This window comes from Panicum virgatum, chromosome 7K, assembly GCF_016808335.1.
Source record: "Panicum virgatum strain AP13 chromosome 7K, P.virgatum_v5, whole genome shotgun sequence".
In the NCBI taxonomy this organism is placed as follows: Eukaryota; Viridiplantae; Streptophyta; class Magnoliopsida; order Poales; family Poaceae; genus Panicum; species Panicum virgatum.
Window position 1 is genome coordinate 32,854,174 of NC_053142.1, and position 21,125 is coordinate 32,875,298.

Here is a 21,125-nt window from a genome sequence, read left to right on the forward strand (position 1 = left end):
GTACGTCTTGGGCTTCATTTCCTTGTTACATCATTGACGAAATACTAAATTTTGTAAATGAAGAAGTTCATTACTAAACTAACAAGAAATAGAGATTAATTATATGGTTTAGCTGGCTAAATAAACTTTATTTTAGCGGCTATAGCGAGATATAGCCGGCTATTAGCGGATTTATCCTTTTAAAGCTAAGAGTTGGATACTCTAGCTTTCTCCTCTAGAACCTTGGTAGAGACCATAGCAGTAGCTGTTACTTTTCTTTTTTTGAAAAACGAACAACAGCTGCTGCGCTAGTAAAATTACTAGAGATTTTAGATACTAGAATATCCACATTCCATAGCTACATTCCGGGTACATCGTTTCAACTATTCGAGGATCATGATCCCATCCTCAAACCAAACGTTCGGAAGAGGTATACCTCTTACGAACTGGGAACTTAAAATTGTTGATCCACGTTCCGCGTACCACGTTCCTCGTACCTACGTATTGGGAACTTTTGTGTCATTCGTGGCCGTGTCCATTATTGAGATTGTCCGACAAGGACCATCGAGGACAAGCTCAAATCAGCTACGAAAGAAGCCACCAGCTTCGTCAGGTTACGCGGCACTACCCAACCTGCACTACCCTCCCCACCAGGCCGTAGGTGGATCCTTGGGTGCTGCTCTGTGTCGTCCTCATGGTGGCCATTCTGCTGCCAGTGTATGTGGTCTTTTATGCAGACATGTTTCCCCAGAAGTGGAGTGCGCACAAAGACACCGTCATCAAGGCCTGCGCGAACAGTTTCATGTACCACACTTCCTGGGAGTATGGGTCGAGACTTTGGTCCAAAGAACAGGCTGATTGCTGAGCAGCGGCGGCGGCTGCAGCAGAAGAGCATGCGGGAGGAGGAGTGTAGGAAGAGGGAGGAGGAGAAAAAGAAGCAGCGGGAGGAGTACGAGGCGACGCTCAGACTTGAGGCTCTCGCAAAGAGCACCATGACCCCATGCAGCGGCGGAGCCAGGGCCCGGCGACCCTGGGCACGTGCCCGGGCTCCCGTCGCCACACCTGAGTATGTGTCTGGAAGTGTAGCAGAGTACACATGTGTTCCGGAGTTTTTTTGCTTGCATGTACTCTGCTGCAAGCCTCTACACATGTGTTGCAGCTAGTTGTTTGGCAGTTGTCCAGGCATTGATCGCATTGCAATGGCAAAAGTCCGTGTGTGGGTGTAGATTTGGCCCGGGTGCCGCTCAATATCTGGGTCCACCTCTGACCCCATGGCAGCGCTTCCTGTACCGCAACAACGTCGGCCACTGCCGCTTCCAGCGATACAGGCGCCCATAGAGCGGCTGGTATCTGCCATTTCAAACTGTCACAAGTGGAGCTTTTGGCAACCGCCGCTTAACATTGTTGTGCGAGAACCTGATTCTCTTTAGACCCGGAACGAAATGATTTTTGCTGTTATTCTTTTTAAGATGTGTTAAACGTCCTTTTGTGTGGCACACATCTAGTTTTTAGCACAGAACCCAATCTCTTTGGTTCCGGAATGAAATGCTTTGTTCTGTTGTTCAATGAATTGTTCTGATGTTGAATGAAATCATTTGCTTTGTTGTTGTATCATGCTTCATGCAATGTGTTAGGTCTCATGGGACCAGGGTTGATGTTGTGTTAGGTATGCAGGTCCTTGATATTGCAGTCAGCGTGCTGTTTAATTTGTTTTGTGCATTTGAATATGAGAGGAAATGCTCAGTCACCATTTTGATAGTTTGTTCTTCAAGCATTAGAACTTTTTTGTGTCAATACCACCATGCATAAATAAGCTAAAACTCTGGCAAGCTAGTGATGTCTTGAGTTCAGGTCTTGTGGGGTCAAACGCACAACTGTAGGTTCATCATAGTGCAACACTGACACTAGAAATGGAAGGCATGATACAGTAAGGATTCATCCAAAAAGTGGTCTAGCAGTTACATTAGAATCGGTTTAAACTAGAATGCTCTATGGTTTATGCTAACTTTGCGTCTGTTGGGGTTGTAATGTAATAAAATTTCTTTGGTGCACTTCTAGTTAGTATAAATAAGAAATTTAGATACAAATGTCCGATAAGTGCTTGTAGTTATGAAATTTATTTAGATGTGAAAACCAATTCCTCAAGAGTTTGAACTTTCAAAGAAGTTGAAATCTTGCCAAAATGTTTGTTATTTTACCTACATGACAATACGATTGCAATACATTGGACACTACAAGTATGATGCATCTACACAGAGTGATGAAAAACAAAACACTCAGTGATCTTTAGATAGTTTGCTCTTGCAGCATGAACACTGTATTTTGGCATCAATCGCACTATAAGAAAAGCTGAAATGTCGCAACCTGCCACAGTAGCAGTGTCATACGTTGGTTTCTAGAGCCAAATGCACAATTTTAGATACCCACTAGACATGGAAGATGTTTCTTGAATTACTTGATGTTCTTTAGTTGAGAATTAACAAAATTTCTTCAGAGCACTTGTAGTTACTAGAAAACTTTGGTGTATTCAGTTCAGGCAATGTGGAGTCAAATGCACAACTGAACACATGATCCAATAGAGAGTCGCCCCCCCCCCCCCCCCCCCCCAAAAAAAAGGTTTAATCAACTGGAAGTAGAATGAGCTTTGGTTTTTATTAACTTTGCATGTGTTGAGATTCTTAATTTAATGACATTTCTTCAGAGTACTTGTAGTTAGTACAAAACAACAATTTTTTATAGAAATGTTCAATGTGTACTTGTATTTAGGAAATATTAGATACACACGCTTATGTGTATCTTTACTGTACCAGAAACATTTTTCATCACCCCCATGAGTTTCAAGAGGTTGAAAATTTGTCAAAATCTTTGTTGTTTTCACCTACACAACCATATGATTACAGTATACTTGTAACGCCCCGCCTCCCCGAGGTCGGGCCCGCTTATATCTGGCAGCTTAACTAGGACACAGACTATCCTCACAGACCAACACATGTCTTTTCTGTACACTTTGTCCTCACTCGTGTGCACCCGGGAAGAACTTTCTGGTCGGTCACACATCCTCAAATTGATCCGGGCCAAGCACGCTTAACCTCGGAGTTCTTTGGAGACCGGCTCCCGAAAATAAAGTTGCAACTTATTGATATGAGTATCCTATTAATTCTATTAAGCCCTGAGCCGGGATGTCACATACTCACCCCCTTAAGAGACCGACGTCCCCATCGGTCAATCCCAAGCCAGGAACGTCCTCTCTTGGCCACATACCGTGCTCATGCCCCCGCACTTACGCCCGTACGTGACCGTGAAACCGCGAGAGTCGGCTCCGATACCATTATATAACGTCCCGCCTCCCCGAGGTCGGGCCACTTACATCTGGCAGCTTAACTAGGACACAAACTATCCTCACAGACCAACACATATCTTTTCTGCACACTTTGTCTTTTCTACACACTTTGTCTTTTCTGCACACTTTGTCCTCACTCGTATGCATCCGGGAAGAACTTTCTGGTCGGTCACCCATCCCCAAATTGCTCCGGGCCAAGCACGCTTAACCTCGGAGTTCTTTGAAGAATTGCTCCCGGAAAAGAAGTTGCAATTTGTTGGCATGAGTATTCTATTAATCCTATTAAGCCCTGGCCGGGGTGTCACAATACTGAAACTAGAAGTGTAGTGTGTTTTACACCGGGTTTTGAAAGACAAAATGTTCAATCGACATTTGGGAATTTGCACTTGAAGCATCAAAAGTATATTGTAGCATCAATGTGAGCATATGTAAGCAGGCTAAATTGTCACAAACTGCTATGACAACAGCGGTGCGTTAAGTTGGTTTCCTGGGAGTCAAATGCATAATTTTATATACAGCACTAGGAAAATGAAATGTGTTCTATAAATCGCCTTGGTGTACTTTAGTTGAAAAGTTCTCTAAATGTATTTTAGATATCTAAAATTTTTTTCTACACTTGCTTGTATTTACTTTTATGTATGTATCCCATGATGTAGGACGTATCTGACCCAAAGAAGAGTATGTAGTGGAGTATGTGATCATGGTAGAATATCTATATGATGGTGTATACGTGACCATACATAGAGTATATGGGCATAATTATTTTTATATACTGGTACTAATGTATATTCATAAAATATTTAAAAACTAGGGATGCTTTTAAAAATTGTTACATATATCTCTTATCTTAAAATTAGTATACAAACATACTCAAAGTAATAAATAAGTAAGTGGACATATGCACTGCGGTATTTTGATGATGAGAGTAACTACATACGAATGTAGAAAAAAATTTAGCGAATGTGACTGAGCACGTATTTCAATAAAAAGAAGCAATACAACCTTTACAAAGTTTGATAGGCAGAGGCTATCAAGGTGGAAACAGAACACCGCCAAGGAAGCGGTCGGCGACCCGATACAACAAACAAGAACAAGAAGAAAGAGAGGAGACACAGATGAACCCACGAACCTAGATACGACCACAGCTGAACCGGCTAAAAGATACTACAACGACCATAGCTGAACCCGCTAAAAGATATAATATATGTCTAGATGCATAATAAAATCTATGAATATTAAAAAGTCAAAATAATCTACATTTTGAAACTGCCTCCATATTGTAAAGAAAGTCGTTTTGAGTTTATCTTAAGTCAAATATTTTAAACTTAGACTATAATTATATTTTTTCGGTTGAGTTTGAAAATATGTAAGTGATTTAAGTAGATTCATCTTCAAATGTAGTTATTTTTGAAGACCATGTCGATGTCCAAAACGACTTTCTTTATAATACGGAGGGAGTACGTAAAATTCCATGTTTTTATAAAAATCTTTCAAATTAAACTCAAAATTTATAAAAATAAATAAAAATTTGTATACTCAGATGTGATCCAAAGGGTGGCAAGGCAACAGGTATCAAATGAGACCGTCATGCATCATGACCCTGAACTCCTCGAAAGAGACGACGCCGTCGCCGTCGAGATCGAACCTGCAGATCATGGCCCTGCACTCGTCCAGGGCCAGCTGCTGCTGCTGCGATCCCAGCAGACGGCTGAGCATCCGCTGCAGGCTCGCCGGCGTGATGTACTGCCCTCCCCCGCCGCCGGCTTCCGACGGCGCGTCGTCCGCGTACATCCCGAACGCCACCCGCAGGCACCGCCGCCTGCCTTCCGCGTCGGCGGCGGCGGCCTCCGCTGCCTCGCGGGCCAGCCTGAGGAACTCGCCGCGGTCCAGCAGGCCGTCCCCGTCGGCGTCCGCCGCCGCGACGGCCGCCGCGGCCTCTTCCTCTCCCAGCGAGGCCGCCATGCCGCCGCCCAGCTCGGACGCGGACACCTTACCGTCGCCGTCCTTGTCCAGGGCCTCGAACAACGCCGCCGCCGCCGCCGCGGCAGCCATTGGCTGGCTACACCAACGATCGCGTGCTGCGCCGCTAGCTGCTCGTCGATCGATTGAGCTCCTGGATCGGACTGGTCGCCAAATTAGCAGCTGGAGGTCACACTTTGCATTGGATGCAGCTAGCTCCTGGTTGGTTGGTCGGTTTGTTCGTTGCCTGTCTAGCTTGCTGCCATGTCTTGTTGAGGCTTGCGTCGTCGATGTATAGATATAAATTGATGGGGAGAGAGAGAGAGAGAGAGAGAGAGAGAGAGAGAGAGAGAGAGAGAGAGAGAGAGAGAGAGAGAGAACGAAGGTTCTCGGCCGTACACCCTTGTGTCTGACTTCAAAGAATTAAACGAAAGGAAATAGAAGTTGGCTGCATGTAATTTCCGCGTCATTTCGGCAGCCAGGAAGCATGCATCGTGCCGTACATGCATGTCGCAACAACCGTACACCACACATAAAAGTAAGCGCTTTATGTGAAATTATTTTGATCACCTAACCAGGAGGAGGAATCAATCGAGTCAAATAGGCATAATATCTTTCTGGCAGCAATATATATATATATTATACTTTTGTCATTGCAGAGATATATATATTTTTTAAGGAAATTGCAGATATATACTGATCTATTTGCTTTCAATGTAAAGCTGTCCGGGAGCCTCCTTTTGAACTACTAATATCTTTGGTTTTATATAGATTGGCATTGTCATATTTATTATGAAGATATTTTTATATGTAATTATTTTGAGGATAATATAATTTTATAGATACCGTTTTCAAAGATGAAAAAAGATGAACATTATAAGGAAGAACCAAAATAGTTTATAATATTAGGTTGATATAGGCACCATAATAGATGATTAATTTTATCCCTCAACTTCATTATGATGGCTAAGTTTGTCCCTCATTTTCTGCAGGAGCCATGGTCTATATCCCTCCCGTCCTACGAAGAGTGCAATTCTATAATATTTTTCAGATAAATATGACCACTTAAGTAGCGTTTGGTTGGAGAGCGAAGTAGAATGGAATGGTTCCGTTCCAGATTTTCAAGATGGAACGATTCTATGTCTTTGTTTGGTTGAAGGGACAGAATTGTTCCAATTTTCTGTTGGAGGTAGTAGAATGAACTTTTTTCTCGACTTATCATGTCGCGCGTGGCATTAAGGGCCCACGTGTTTACAGTCTTTCCTCACGTTCGGATCATCCTGACTCTGGAGCTAGGAAACAAGGAATCAGGACATAATTTGCACAAAGAAGACACTGCATGCATGTCTTACAGTCTACTCTACAAGCAAAGACCTATGTACTGGTTGCAGATCAGACCAGGATCTAACTAGAACAGCTGCTGGCAAAACGGACATGGAACCTTTACAGGACTGGGAAATACAATCAGGGCAATATTCACAGAGCGGCAACTGATAGCTTGGGACATTGGGCCTTGCCGGCCAGTGCCATGGATCATGTCGACTTGAGCCTGTCCAGTCTGAACTTGGCCTGCGAAATGCGGCCCAGACCAGATGTTAGTACCATGCATTGACACGAATCATGTTCAGCACTAGACAAAACTTTTGAAGCCGTGAGATTGAGTCAGAAGCAGCTCCAACCATCATGGAGTGGATGTCATCAAGGAGGGGCCGGAGCAGCAATGCGAGCTTCTCGATCTCATCCTTCAGAGCGGAGCAGTCTTGACCCATCCCTAGGAGCAAGCTGCTGAAGATCTTCCTCTCAGGGATAAGCTTCAGTGCTATCTGTAGACGAAAAAGCCATCAGAGATTCAGGATTACTCTAACTAATGCAACTTCGATCGCATGAAGAAGCCGAGAAGCGCCAGCATTTTCGCATATAGCCAACACACCCAGAGAATTCAGTAACTCCTGACCTTGCATGCCGCCGAGGAGATCCAGCCGTGCCATGGCTTTAAGCTGACCTCGTACGCAGCTTCGACAAGCTGTGCAAGACTCTGCTCGTCAGTGTCCTCCTCTAATTTCTGTAACAGCGCAATTGTGAAATCCATGGATCTGTCAACGATAGAAACAAGCAAAAAAAAATACAGATGAGAAGAGGTATGTTTGCAGTGTAGTAGTAACAGAATAGAACATCATCGAGTAATGGCAATGATCAGTGGAAGATTCCAAGTGGTTTTATTACAGCCCAAGGAAATTAGAGAACGAACAGCGGTAACATCTGATGTGGCTGTTTAATTACCTAGCAAGCCACAGGACAGCCCTTGCACAGCTATCGACCTTCCTTGCAGTGCCCTCCTTGACCTCCTTCTCCACTATCTCCGTTAGCGTGGAGTACTTGGCTGGGTCCATCAAGTACAGCTCCTGCAGCCTCTGCAACAGGCATCCACTGTTCAGAAAAAAAAATCCCAATCCAGGTTGCATGTTTCAGAAGGAAAATGAAATCTCTGCAGTACAGCTTGTGCTGAACTGCTGAACACAAAAGGATCATCAATGTCGATCTACATTTGGTGCTTCTTTGTAGCACCCACAGTCACTTACAAGCTACAAACACTGAAAGGACACCCCTGTTGCATCAATTATAGAACTTCCATAAACTCTAAAAATTATAGAACTTCCATGTACAGGCCTGTACCATGCCATCCTAATCTTTCACGCCAAGACAATCTTTAGCCCACTTGGCCATCTCCATCAGTACTGGCTTTGCTACAAGATTTTACCCCTACAACCTTCTCCGATCTCTTTATCTTTGAAAACAAAATGATGACAAAAACTTCAGCCTCTCCTAAAGAGAGACATCATCGTGAGAGGGACAAGACAGGAGCTGCCGTCCAAAACTACCCCCGGGCCGGATGCGACCGGAGCAGTTGAAGAAGAAGATGGGTGGATGAGGCCGGGGCCTCATCAGGCGAGGCCTGTGGGCGGCACACGCAAAGGGCCCATCCGTCACCCTCTGGCAATGGAGAGATTTCTCGCATCGGGACGCTAATCCTATCGCCTTTTGCCTCACGCCCCTCTGTCCTACCTTCAAACCCATCGCTGTCCGTTCAGCCCAAGAATTTTAAGGCGCCGGAAAGAGACCCGTTCGCGCGCACCTCTCCCCGGAGATAAGAGCTCCCGGCAGCTGCTGTTCGATTTAATATGGGCTTGGCTAATATTTTATTTAATTAAATCAAATAAATTCTAAGACCCGTATTAAATTTTACGCTTTGAGAATGCTAATTATGGCTGGAAATAATCTTTGTGGTGCATGATGCGGTGTGTGCATACATGGCGTGACTGAAACTCAATGCTATTAACGTTGGTTGGAAGATGTTTTGTCTTCTAATGAGCCAAGTTAAATGCTAGCTAATGGAGAGCTAATGGAGGGGGTTACAAGAGTTTTTTGCTCTTGATAATAATAGTCTTTTTCATGCATGCACCACATACTCTCACGTGAGTTATATGCGAATTAAACGTCACTAATGGGTGAGTCTCAGGAGTTTACTCCTCCACCGTGACTAATGTCTATGCACCCGTTCGTTTTCTGAGCTGAAAATAAATAGCAAGACTCTCTCATGGTTTTGGACTTGATCGCGCACTTGTCTCCACACTTTTGTTGCATCCATAGCATCTCCGTTCTAGTAAGTCTGGGCGCACAGACTTGCTGGAAGAGCAGGCCTCCGAAACTCCGTCCTCTTCGAGACTCTGCACAGACTGCGAACAACTACTTCGTCTACTTCTAGGTGTTCGCCTCTACACAGCGAACACCTGCACGACATCGACTTTGATAGGCTACATCGAACAGGCTCGACTAGCGATGTCGGGTAACGGCGCATCTGGTTCCTTCGGAACCGGCCCCGCCTCTGGGTACTTTCTGAACTTTATGTTCATGTTTATTGTCTTTGTTACAAGCACGTTGAATCATGCTCTTAATTTTATCTATAAAAATGTCATGATTTATGCTCTTATTTTTGGAATTAAAATGAACCCTAATTGGCCTCTAATTCCAACAGCTGCGTCGTTGCTTGGCCATGGAAGTCACAAGCGAAGTGATTCTAGCATGCTTTGATGAGATCGAAGGAAAAAGAGCATGACAAGAAATGTTGTGCCGAATCAGATCCGAGATTTAGAACACGTACTGGTTTCGAGTTGGATGAATCATGAATATAATCCTGGCTTTTATTAAAAAAATAGAATTTATTTAAAAAATTAAAAACATATAATTTCACATAGAACAGCTCAACTCCTGTAGCAACCGGAGAAACCGGAGGAGGATTATGACCATGGAGTAGGGGGCTAAAAATAAGCAGACCATGAGATAACCCCATGCGGATGAACGGACCCAGTGCTTTTGGCGCCTAGCCGTGTGGCCGGCACGGGACAGGGGCTAGCAGCCACCGGAGTGACCTGCCCCTGGCTTAGCTCTGGTTACGCACCCACACCCAACTGTTTCGAGATGCGAATTCATGTCGCGATTGGGTTCAACTTGCAACCTTTTTTTGGGGGTTTCTTTGCTCTCTCGTCGGTCATCTCTCAGGAAGAGCAAGTAGTCGTAGCTTTTTGCAGGTAGGCGTGTCTGATCGAGACTCTGTGCCTACCTGCAGGTGTACTAGCTTAGTAGCTCAGGAGCTATTTAAAGAACTGTACTTATCAGGGTTAATCTAACAAGGGATGCTGATGGCTGTTAATCTTAGTAACCAGGGAGACAAGAGGATGCCTTGTTTACTCACCTCGATGTTCCGTTGGACGTCGAGCCGCAGCACGGCCATGGTCGGGCCGATCTTATCTGCAGAGCAGAAACCATGGACGACAATGAACATCAGGAGCAAATTAAAGCTGGGAAATGGAGCGGCCATGGCTAGCCGATCAAGAAGCTCGCGCATGAAACAATTGCTGAGAGCAAGCTGCGTGGATGTGGAACCAGGAAGGCGGAGAGGAGCTCTCACTCTTCCAGGCCAAGATCAAGAGCCGGTGGCACTCACCGAGCACGCGGAGGAGGAGGTGCGACAACGCCAGGAAGGGCAGCGTGGGCGGAGGCGGCGCGGCCGGCGTGTCGCCATCGCCATCGCCATCGCCATCGCCGCCGCCGCGGTGCTTGATAAGCCGCGCCGGGGACAGCTCCTCGATGGCCAGCCTTATCTCCGACCACCCGTCCACGTCGTCCCGGCCTTCCTCCTCCTCCCGTTCGCCGTCCTCCGCGTCTCCCTCCTCGCCGTCCCTCTCGCCCTCCGCCGCGCCAGGGACCGCGCCGTCCTGCTGCAGCTGTCCGCCACCGCCGCCGCCACCGGTGGTCAGGGCAATGGCTTCTCCCTCGCCTCTCTCCCTCTCCACCATGGACGCCGGCTCCCGCTGCACCCTCGCGCTACCAGGGCATTCCAAGCTTATCCTCCCTGCTGCTTTGCTGCTCCGTGGAGTTTGAGGGGGAGAGAGTTCTTTCAAAAAAAAAAAAAAAGTGAGAGGGGAAGAGAGGAAGTCAAATGCCTGGGAGGTCGCAACAATCACAGGCTCCACTCTCCTATTGTAGCAGAAACAAAGATTTTTTTTTTGAAACTAGAAACAGGGCTTAAAAAAAAAAAGAGGACGTCCCTTGTAGATCGTCTCGTCTGGAGAGGTAAGATAAGGTAGACCTCAGCAGCTTACAGTCGCTGATGTCGAAAGCTGATCGCTTTCCTCTAAACAAAATAATGCAATGGCGTCACGTAAACCTGTCATCAGACTTGCAGGATAAATCTAAAAACAAAATTGGAATTCTAGTGTTCATCTGTTCGTCAGACTACTTAAGCGATGACGTAAAATTTAAGGGCGGCAATGCCGATGTCATTTCTCATTTCCCTGTTCAGCAAGACGATGGCGACGGGGCGACCCCGCAGATGAATCTAGTTTCCTTGTTCACTTTCCATCTAAAAGCGGATTAGCACGACCTTGATTTTTCAGGCGAGGATAATCAGTGATCGTTGGAAGAAAAACATAATACTGTCGTCAGAACGAGATCCGCACACCAAACTACAACTGTTTTGTGCAACCGCAGTTAATAAGAGATAACAAAGTTACATCAACATTAATACAAAATCTCAGCAAGAGTCGAAGAGAAATTCAGCATCAGCAGGCGAAGCTCGGGCAGCATGGGCTATAGCAATTTCCAGAACGTGCCTGAATCGGATATAGGAGTTCCTAGGCTCACCTAGGCAGTGCAGTTCAAGCCTTCAAGAATCAAAGCATCCATACAGCTGTCGCATGTTTGAACGTGTGCCAACAGAGCTCATGCCCAAAATTGCTCTGTTGAGTGTTCAAGCAGCAGTACAATAAAGGGTTTGCATGAACCTTACCATTTTACTCTTCAGACATCCTGCTGTTCCAATCAACAAGGTAGTTGGTACAGCAATTCTAGTTAGCATCAAGAATATCAGAATATCCTCTGGTGGTGCCTGTTTGAACCAGCAGCCTGCGGTAGCTAACCATAGGCTGAAGAATCTTGCCACAAAAATAAGAGAGCGGAGCTGAAGGAAAGCCAATCGCGCAGGCACCAAATTAACTCGCGGCAAAATTATCTTTATGACAGAAAGCACATAACCACACATGCGATCCCCAGTGTACAGGGGTACTACTCTCGAGCACCGAGTCAAGTTCAAGCAACCATTAGAACATCACACGATGATAGTAATCTTTATTCCATGCATACATAGCACCTTCTAAGGTTTCCATACTCTATGGCACCTTAGCAGCAACACAATAGCGAGCACAGCAGAGTTCTTTGGCAGCAGCAGCAGCAGGATAGGTGGCGGCGGCGGCGGCAGCAGCACAGCAGCAGCAGCAGCGCAGGGCAGGGCACTCAGACTGAGGAAACAAGGAGTATCCATTTGTTAAAGAGAGCTAACAGCACTGCAAATTACACAGAAAACTAAATACAGGAACTATAGCCTGCAGTATAAAGGGAAACAACAAAAGCAAAAGTTTAGGTTTGTAGACACTGGTAAACTTCTCATGGAACATTCCGTCAGGCATGAAAACCAGTTAGCAAAATAATGCAACTTCAAAACAACAGTGACATAGAATGAGTCATTCATTTATTAACTAGCTATTGAAAAATAGTTGGTGGGACTGGGCAATGCAGCACAGACCATACAATTATATCAGCAGCCCTACAACATAAACTAGTAATAAATTCTGTTACAGTGGACATCTATAACAGGTCACCTATAACTGTTGTGGATCACGCAACTATGAGCAACATTAGCAGGAGGAGCTTCCGCAGTGAAGAAATAGAATTGATCATATGAAACACAAGATATCTGATGAGGAGCAGAAGACTGTAGAGCTCATCAAAAAGTAGATCCCTTGAACGGTACATGCTGCCTTAGACAATTGGAAATCTTAGAGAACAAACATGTTCATTGGCATGCCTGTTTTGTTTGGGATAAAAGTTGGACTTCTCATGAACATATGTTAATTTACCCAAATAATGTGAATATTCAAATGACAAGAATGGCCAATCTTCAACATTTTCTATATATTGGTCTAACTGGTTTGAATGGGCAAAAAAGATCCACAAGGGATTGAGGTTAAAGTTAGCTCTGAAACTAGGTATTTTTGGGGAAGATTTCCAATTTTGCAGCCAACTACAGTAATTTGATTCTGGATCTAAAAGAGAGAAAAAAGGTATAGTGAACTTTACTTTAGCTAACGGCAACTTCAGCTTGTATATGGATGGAAAAAGCGACAGGCAGGTCGGTTGCATTCTCCTCGTTTAAAATCACGGCAAACTTCAACATTGTCACTCATTGCCTGGTCAAATAGATAAAGAAAATGAAAGTTACAAATTAGTAGCTGGTGACTAGCAGAAAACATGGCAAAAGAAAAGGCACAAATACAAACCGAGGTATGTGGATCAGGGTGCAAATATCGGCAGGATTCTCTATTACACATATTCTTCAAGAAGTCCCTACAGACTTCCACTCTGTTCTTATTATCTGTGTTTTCAGAGGAGAACATTCTTCAGGATAGTTCATCAAAACCCAAAACCAGCAGTGATGGTACAAGAGGTGGTACCTGCAAATGGTCTAGGAGGTGAAGGTGGAGGTCCCATCATTGGTACTCCAAGGGGTGGTGGTGGCGGCGGTGGCATGTAAAGCTTGGGAATAATGCATAGAGAGGATATAAATATGTTATTCATAGTCATCTTGCATTTAAATGATAATACAGAGCATGAAACACTCTCCCATTAAAAAAAATGTGATTTTTACCTACTCATTTCCAAATAAATTGTGAATAAATGTCAAAAAAGGCAAGTTGGTTGAAGCAACACTTCCAGTTCTTTTCCAAGGGATACTATCTAATTATAAGGTGGGGGAAAAACATTCTGCAAAAAATAACAGTGTAACATGAGAGAATATGTTCAACAGAAGCACATACCATCTCGGGATATGGCATAGGAACATGGCTCATTGGTGGCACTGGATGTGCTACTACATGAGAGTACCTACATGATTTGCGGTTGCACTGTCCACGCAAGAAATCTTGGCAAACCTTTCAAGAAAACAAAGTAAAAGTAAAACTATATCAGACAAAATACCTTTTTAGGAATTAGGGGGTGCCAAATGGTGAGGGTAGTCAGTTAGAAATAGACCATGTTCTTGCTTTAAAAATGAGTAGGCAGAGCATACAAAAAACTGTTATCGGTTGTTTTTAGCAAGGCTATTTTGCAATGCAACACAAATCTCAAACAGGTACTCTTACAATTGTAAGCCCTTCAACAGATGAATGGTGCATGAATCGGCACTCATTTGCTGATCTTGAACACTTTCCACGTGCAAAATCTCTGCAGATCTGCTAATTCATAAAAAGTTGCTAAGTTGGCAATCCAAAATGTAATATGCATATGAAACTACTATAATAAGATACAGAAATCAGTAAAACTGCAATAAAATTCTACACAAAAAGACATTACACATATTTGTACAAGATAGACTTCATGGTCCTAAAAAGAGTCTATATGATACTAGGTCACAACAGGCAAAACATAAATACATAAATCCTAATATAGTATTTGCATTGTCATTCTAAGAACATAGCCAACTATTCAGCTCTTAGACAGCAGATGGCACTAAATAGTAGAAACATTAAACATTCAGAAAAGGACAATTGTATGCATGTAACTGAAAAAATAAAATAAAAAGGTCCAACAGGAGAACTTACCGTCTTCAACTTTGAGTCTTCCACACCAATTGATCTCAGTAATTGTCTACAAAGAAGAGAGAGACAGAGGGGGGGGGTCGAATCAGAATTACAGCACACACACCGAAAAAAAAAACTTTGATCTCATACTCTGACTAAAATACTTTTGTGCTCCTGCAAGATAATTGCAAATGATTCTATACATTCATTCAAGTCTTCAAACAGCCTGTCTTGCATCAGAATCAAACATGCATTCTGCACCATCCCCGTAAGGTTCCTCTACCCTAAAATTTCTAACTTTGATTTCCTCCACCCTAAAAATTCTAACTTTCTCCCAGATTGCAACCCATATGTGTGCATGCCATAAGAAAACAATAGCGTAAGAAAAGAGAACAATTCAAGTAATGGATGAACCTGACTTATGGGGCCCAAACGAACATAACGAACTTCCACATTTGGATGGCTGAAGAATTGAAGGCTTCCCAAAACAACAGAAAGGAGACCAGTGGTATGCACTATGCAGAACTAGAGATGAGCTAAATCTTTACACCATGGCAAAGACATAAACAACCCACTGGCCGTGTATTTCAGTCGTCAGTACAAAGCAATGTTGTAATTTCCTTGCAGTGGGAAGAAGTCTTCAGGCAGTAGCAGTTTGCAGCAGTAGTCAGCACAAAGGTAACAAACACATTGTGAAGCAACTAAATCAAATTTCTACGCTAAGCTGCAGTATTCATAGGCTTGCGGTTACAGTATTGGTACTAATGCTTCTAAACATCAAACGAGAGAGATCACCGGAATTTCACAACCCAAAGCATAACCATTAACCAGCAGGCAAAACGAATCGAATCAAACAAATAAGAATTGGGGATCATGCGCATACTCCTGGATATGCGGAGGCGGGTGGTAGTAGCGGCATGTCCTCCCCCGGAAGCAACTGTTCCTCAGCGAATCCGCGCATGCCGTCACCTTGTTCTCCCTGACAAAATCCCACGCGCCGCAAGCAAAAAAAAACTGAAATCAGAACGGCACCCCCAACTACCGCAAGCGCGGGCGCGCAGGAGGGAGGCGGGATCTCCCGCGCGCGTACCTGTCGACGGAGACGGAAGGGTGCGGGTGCGCGTATCTGCACTCGAGGTCGGAGCGGGTGCACCTGTCGCGCAGGAAGTCGCGGCACGCCTCGACGTTGAGGTCGTTATGGCGCCGCCGCTTGCCATCGGGCGGGTACTGAGGGCTGTGGCTGCGGCTGCGGGAGCGAGAGCGGGAGCGGGAGCGGCGGCCGCGCGGGGAGCGGGAGCGGGAGCGGGAGCGGCGGCCGTGAGGGGAGCGGGGGGACCGAGAGCGGGAGGCGGAGCGCCTGGGGGAGGGGGAAGGGGAGAGGCGGCGCTTGCGCGGCGGGAGCGGCGGCGACGAGGAGGGATCGGAGCCGGGGGCGGGGGCGGGGGCGGCGGCGGCGGCGGCGGCGGGGTTGGTGGTAGCGTCCGGGCTGGGGTTGGGGATTTCGGCGGAGTCCATGGCTGGGAAGGTTGGAGGGTGGCCTGGAGCTGGAGGGTGACGTGACAGGACGGGGGATCTAGGTTAAGCTACTGCCGATTCTGATTTCGTTCCTTGGTTGGTTTTTGTTGCTCCAACGTGCCCGCCCTCCGTTTCAAAACGGGCCGGATTTCCTTTTCCAATTGAACAAAACCGGCCCAAATTTGATGCATACACGCCTCAAAGCTAGGTCTCCTTTTCACACATCTTCAGCTCCAAAAATTATTGTATCGGTGTATTTCGAGCTCTAAGAATGCCATGGATATCATCGTGACACTCCATTGGCACAGTTTTCAAAATTCCAGTCTTCATAACTGTATCGATGACACTCCTGCTAAGACTAGCCTAAGACCAAATATGAAGCTAGAGCAGGGGACTACATTGAAAACTGCGGGCGGCAGACCACAAGCTCACCGAGATCACGTCTATCAAATATGAACAGTGATTTCAGATTGCATTTCACAAAATTTGTTGGGGGTCGACGGACCCCGCTGAGAAGCTACAGTACCGCCCCATGGAAACTGCTTATATGGATCCTTCTTACTTGAATTTAGATAGAAAAAATTAGATATTGAGCAACTTTAGTTTAGTTTGTAATCTAAATCTGACTTGGAACGAGACGCTGGGCTTGTGCCGAACATGATCTTTGTTGCTAATTGGCTGAAAACAAAATTGGAAGTGGCATGAGCACTAAAGACGAGGATCCTAGGGTGCTGATTGGAGTTTCTAAAGTTTCCATAAAAAGTCTGGTTTCCATAGAATACGGTGCCGCCCTAGCTATCATCCTCTACTTGTGCTAACTCCTGCAAGAACTACCTGCCCTGCTCCCCCTCATCTGCCTCTGCCCGACCGAGATCTTCCCCCTACCAAAATATCACAGCAACTCAAGAGGGAAAGCGTTTGCCATTTGTGATCAACGTTGCAAGATTGTGCTATGCCTCTGATCCACATGCCGTTAAAATAAGAATATGTGCTCCGCGTATGAGATTGTTATTGATGCTGACAAAAATTCAAAACTATAGTAGATAGAAGACAATTGTTCCTGAAATTAACGGACATCAGTCGATCACCAAACGCAACTTGTCGCTCTTACAAAACCTGCAGGCGATCAACAACCGACCGAGTACATGAGGCACACACGGGAGGCTCGCATGGCGTTGCGTTGCCGGTCAGCTAGGACTAGGAGGTCAGAGCACGTACGTGACATGAGCGCCTGCGTGCCGCGGGTGATTCCGTGGGGACCTCCGGCAGCCTGGATCTGCGATCGAGGACCCCGGGGTGAAAGGCGATTATCAGGTGTCAGGTAAGATGATGATGATACGACGGTAGGCGCCCGCGGGTCTGCCGGCTTCGGCGATGCCGGCCGGGTGGCCAGGCCGTCTGCAAACACGACTATGGCGGTTGATCTTGTCTGCTGTCGACTATGACGCGAACAGAAAGAAAAAAGACAATCATATACACTTTTATTGGGGTTGTGATATGTTTTCTTAATGCTTGTGCTCTGGTGGTCGACTACTCCGCTCGTCCGCTGGCGACTCATTTCGCTTTGGTCATCGATTGATGGACTCTGAGGTGCCGGCACCAGCGAGGTCACGCATCTGCCTTCCTCGCCTCCTTCCCACCTCAGCAGCTCAGGCGGCGGCGTGCCAGGTGCTGCCGGTGAGCTGGTCTCTAGGCAGGTTTTTGGGGAGTTTCCTGCCTGAATTGTTGAAGACTTGTGTTTTATAATTGTATTTGCATTGTGTAGCAACTGTGCGGGACACTAGATAGGAAGCACGTGTCATAGCAATTTGTGCAAGTTTGTTTGAATGTTATCATGATACTGGAATATAGAAAAGACATTGCTGATTTGTGAAAGTTCAAGTATCCTTGTACTCTTGCTTCCAGTATCAAGTGCATATGATATAATTGCTTAAGTCTACAATTATAACTTTTAAAGATAAATATAAACATGCAGTCATATGACGCTGCCCAAAATGCGAACTGGTTGAACTTTACAATGCACAGCTGAGCATTTCATTCCAGACAATTTGAGTGTTTGAAGCACCTTCTATGCATTTCATTCTACTGACAATTTACACCGTTTTTGTTCCTATACAATCACAATTTCCACAATATGTTGGCACTTGTAAAATTTTACAGCAACCAAAATTCAGTTTGTTCAGAGCACTATGCAACCACAGTTCAGAGGTCGTACTCCCTCCCGGCCTCCCGCGCCCGGTACATGGCAATCTCCCTCCGTGCTGACGCCTGCCTCCGCGCGGCGACCATGGGCGAGCCCGGGGGGGGGGGGTGGCACCCGCAGCACCACCGCCCCCTTGGTCCCCTTCTTCTCGCTGGAGGCTGAGGCGGGCGCGACGTCGTTGCCCGCCGCGGCGGCGGCAACAGCGGTGGCCGACAACACGGCCACCTCCCGGGTGCGCGCCAGCGGAAGAAAAGAAGCAGGAGAAGAGCCAGCGGCTGGAGCACAGCGAGGAGCCGCCGCAGCGCGAGCAGCACGCTCAGGCACCTCGCCGCCTCTGTGAAGAGGAGGCCGAAGGGGTCGGCCGCGAGGACGCCGGGGGATCGACCTCAGCTTGGCCTGCAGGTCCAAGTCGGCGGGGGACGCGCGTGGAGATGGCGATGTGGTGAGCGCGAGGGAGACTCCGCACTGTCCAGGATGCCGTTGGGCGTTGGCGATGCCCTGGTTTGGGCACCGAAGGGGATAAGTTTGGCTTGGCGCCTTGGCATCTTGTTGTTCTTTTTTTTTTTTTTTGAGAAAAGGCATCTTGTTGTTCTGGGAGGTGAGAGAGGAGCCGTTCTCTTTTTGGGCCGAGGCCCAGCGACTCTCCCACGTTGGGAGATGCACAACCACGAGAAAATTATAATTATCTATACTATAAAGAATCATAACTTTTAAAGTCATCTTACATCTAAAAATTTTCTCCCCACCCCTCACATTCCTACTCCCTGTCCCCACCTGTAAGGAACCTGGACATCGAAATCTAGAAGATCAGAGAAAAAAAACGTGGTTTTTAAAATGTTTCCCGCACTTTGCCTTTTTTTTTTTCACCATCCCCTCACCTGCCCGCCTGACGTACCCGCGGCAGAAATCACGCACGGTCAAACACTCACGGCCAATCACGCTTCACCATGGCCAATCACCAAAATCACGCACGCCCCTACTCCTCACGACGATCACGCACGGGATCAATCTTGCCCCACGCAGCGACTCACGCGTCACGCCCGTGCTCCTCGCGACGACGACGCACGGACGCCCCTGCTCATCGCGACGACGCACGCCCCTGCTGCTCCTCGCGGTGACGCACCCCTGCAGCTCGCGACGACGACGCACCGACGCCCTGCTGCTCGCGACGACGAGCGGCGGTCTTGCCCTGCTCCTCGTCGCACGGCCGCACCTGCTCGCGTGCGCCTGGCCGTCCGTGCAGGTTGCCGTCTTGCGACGTCACACGGCGACCCCTGCTCCTATCGATGACGTCGCACGGCCGCCCCTTCTCCTCGTCGCCTGGCCATCTTGCCCTGCGACGCCGCGAGGCGACGCCGCAGCCGCGTTGCACCGAGACTGCCGTCTTGCCCTGCTGCCCGGCTTTGGCTCCGCCACTTCAGGAGCAAGAAGCTGCATATCCGTGCACCAGTGGATCTTTGGCCGCCTCTCGCTGATGTTTCTAACCGGGCGCCGGACATATCTTTAGCACCAACGAAGCGGAAAAGAACAGGTAACGTCACTTCAATTTTTCTGCCTGACATCTGGTTAAATTTGATGTTTCTAATCACACTGCACGGTATTTGCATGTGAAGAGGGACCGGAGAACATTGATCCTAATGAACGGGCTAGACAAAGAAGACGGGAAAGGAGCGCCGCCATGACAGAAGAAGATAAGGAAAAAAGGCGTGCAAAAGCTCGTGAAAATTATCAGCGGAATAAGTCAAAAAACATGGTTAAACCCCTGCTTGATTCAGGTAAAACTTTATTATGGTAGTTGTTGACGTTGATTCAAGTACTCGTGCTTAGAGTTTTTTTTTAGGGCAGTGCTCGTACTTATAGTTAATTGTACTGTCTTGTTGGTACAAGGTACTTCGCACAATAAACAATTGTCTGATGATAACGTGCCATCACGGACATGCTACGGCAATACAGCAGTGACATTCAGGGTTCCAGATGTTTAACATTACCATTAATGGTGCTGTATTGATGGATGCCACGGCCATATCCGGTATGCAATGCTAAAATTTATTGTCGTTCGGGAGGTCTATGATGGTAAACCAAAAAGGTTTTGATTGCTGTGATGGAAAATAAAATAAAATTTTATCGACGCAGGCTCCCCGTGTGTTACAGGTTCTACATCTGTTGCTTCCCATAAACGTGCTACCAGTAAATATGCTGATCAGCCAGAGGAAGAGAAGGAGAAAAGGCGTGCAAAGGCAAGAGAGTCTTATTATCGCAAGAAATTTTTGTTACAAACTGATCCTGTTGTGGCAACGAGTGCCTGCGTGGGCCATTCAACACCATCCACAATTGCTGTATCCGCAACCTATCATACCGGCAATGGGAATATAGGTTGTTTAGTTGAACATTGTTCATTTGATAAATTTTCTTCATTTGAGTTCTAACTAATTGGGACTGCGCTTTACCAAATTTAGCTACTCAAGAGATCACGCCGGAGGATCGTCTCAAGAAGTAGTTGGTACAGACTGATCCTGTTCTGTCAACGAATGCCGACGCAGGCCAATCAACGCCATCGACAATTGCAGGACCCACATCCTATTATACAGGTAATGGGAATATAAGTTGTTTAGTTAAACTTTGTTCATTTGATAAATTCTCGACATTTGAGTTATAATTAAATGGGACTGCGCTTTACCAAATGAAGCAATTCAAGAGATCATGCCGGTGGAACGTCGCATGAAGAAAAAAAACAAGGTATTGAAAAAATCTTTAGAGAATCGTCTACTGAGAAACTTGAATAAGCAAGGTATTGTTGGTAATATAAAAATTAAAACTGTGAAAAGGCATGCAAAACTCTCCTGCATATGAGAGGAAAAAAGGTTTCCAAAAATGAACATTTTTTGAAAACATCTAACATTCTCAGTGGTGTGTAATATTACAGGTGATTCGCCTATCA

At 46.2% G+C, this 21,125-nt stretch overlaps 3 protein-coding genes across 5 annotated transcripts; all 3 read right to left on the minus strand.

Moving 5' to 3' along the window:
- Positions 1-4,888: 4,888 nt before the first annotated feature.
- LOC120640137 (probable calcium-binding protein CML25/26) lies at positions 4,889-5,371 on the minus strand. Its single transcript, XM_039916013.1, has one exon. It carries the CDS (start codon positions 5,369-5,371, stop codon positions 4,892-4,894), a length of 480 nt encoding a protein of 159 aa, XP_039771947.1. The 3' UTR covers positions 4,889-4,891.
- Positions 5,372-6,468: 1,097 nt separating this feature from the next.
- Positions 6,469-11,653, minus strand: LOC120641051 (glycolipid transfer protein 3-like). Its single transcript, XM_039917010.1, has 6 exons — positions 10,281-11,653; positions 10,029-10,084; positions 7,559-7,689; positions 7,233-7,371; positions 6,958-7,101; positions 6,469-6,847 (listed from the first exon to the last, which is right to left on the minus strand). The coding sequence occupies exons 1-6, from the start codon at positions 10,630-10,632 to the stop codon at positions 6,812-6,814; spliced, it is 858 nt and encodes a 285-aa protein (XP_039772944.1). The 5' UTR covers positions 10,633-11,653; the 3' UTR covers positions 6,469-6,811.
- A 173-nt stretch (positions 11,654-11,826) lies between these two features.
- LOC120641050 (zinc finger CCCH domain-containing protein 28-like) lies at positions 11,827-16,060 on the minus strand. 3 transcript variants are annotated; one of them, XM_039917007.1, is made up of 9 exons: positions 15,560-16,052; positions 15,353-15,448; positions 14,491-14,536; positions 14,032-14,124; positions 13,708-13,821; positions 13,345-13,426; positions 13,171-13,265; positions 12,971-13,080; positions 11,827-12,132 (listed from the first exon to the last, which is right to left on the minus strand). In XM_039917007.1, the coding sequence occupies exons 1-8, from the start codon at positions 15,982-15,984 to the stop codon at positions 12,988-12,990; spliced, it is 1,044 nt and encodes a 347-aa protein (XP_039772941.1). In that variant the 5' UTR covers positions 15,985-16,052; the 3' UTR covers positions 11,827-12,132; positions 12,971-12,987. The 3 variants fall into 3 exon arrangements, with proteins under 3 accessions (XP_039772941.1, XP_039772942.1, XP_039772943.1); XM_039917008.1 differs by having other exon boundaries at positions 14,032-14,121; positions 15,560-16,038; XM_039917009.1 differs by lacking the exon at positions 11,827-12,132 and having other exon boundaries at positions 12,341-13,080; positions 14,032-14,121; positions 15,560-16,060.
- Between the last annotated feature and the right edge of the window lie 5,065 nt (positions 16,061-21,125).

What these genes read in the sequence shown, in the direction of transcription:
- LOC120641051 (XM_039917010.1), bottom strand. Translation starts at nt 10,632, where the DNA reads ATGGTGGAGAGGGAGAGAGGCGAGGGAGAAGCCATTGCCCTGACCACC. An exon ending in ACGTCCAACGGAACATCGAG is followed by an intron (nt 7,690 to 10,028) that starts GTGAGTAAACAA and finishes TGCCTGTTGCAG; the next exon opens with AGGCTGCAGGAGCTGTACTT. An exon ending in GCTGTCCTGTGGCTTGCTAG is followed by an intron (nt 7,372 to 7,558) that starts GTAATTAAACAG and finishes TATCGTTGACAG; the next exon opens with ATCCATGGATTTCACAATTG.
- LOC120640137 (XM_039916013.1), bottom strand. Translation starts at nt 5,371, where the DNA reads ATGGCTGCCGCGGCGGCGGCGGCGGCGTTGTTCGAGGCCCTGGACAAG.
- LOC120641050 (XM_039917007.1), bottom strand. Translation starts at nt 15,984, where the DNA reads ATGGACTCCGCCGAAATCCCCAACCCCAGCCCGGACGCTACCACCAAC. An exon ending in AAGACTCAAAGTTGAAGACG is followed by an intron (nt 14,125 to 14,490) that starts GTAAGTTCTCCT and finishes TTTATGAATTAG; the next exon opens with CAGATCTGCAGAGATTTTGC. An exon ending in CTGTTGAAGGGCTTACAATT is followed by an intron (nt 13,822 to 14,031) that starts GTAAGAGTACCT and finishes TTTTCTTGAAAG; the next exon opens with GTTTGCCAAGATTTCTTGCG.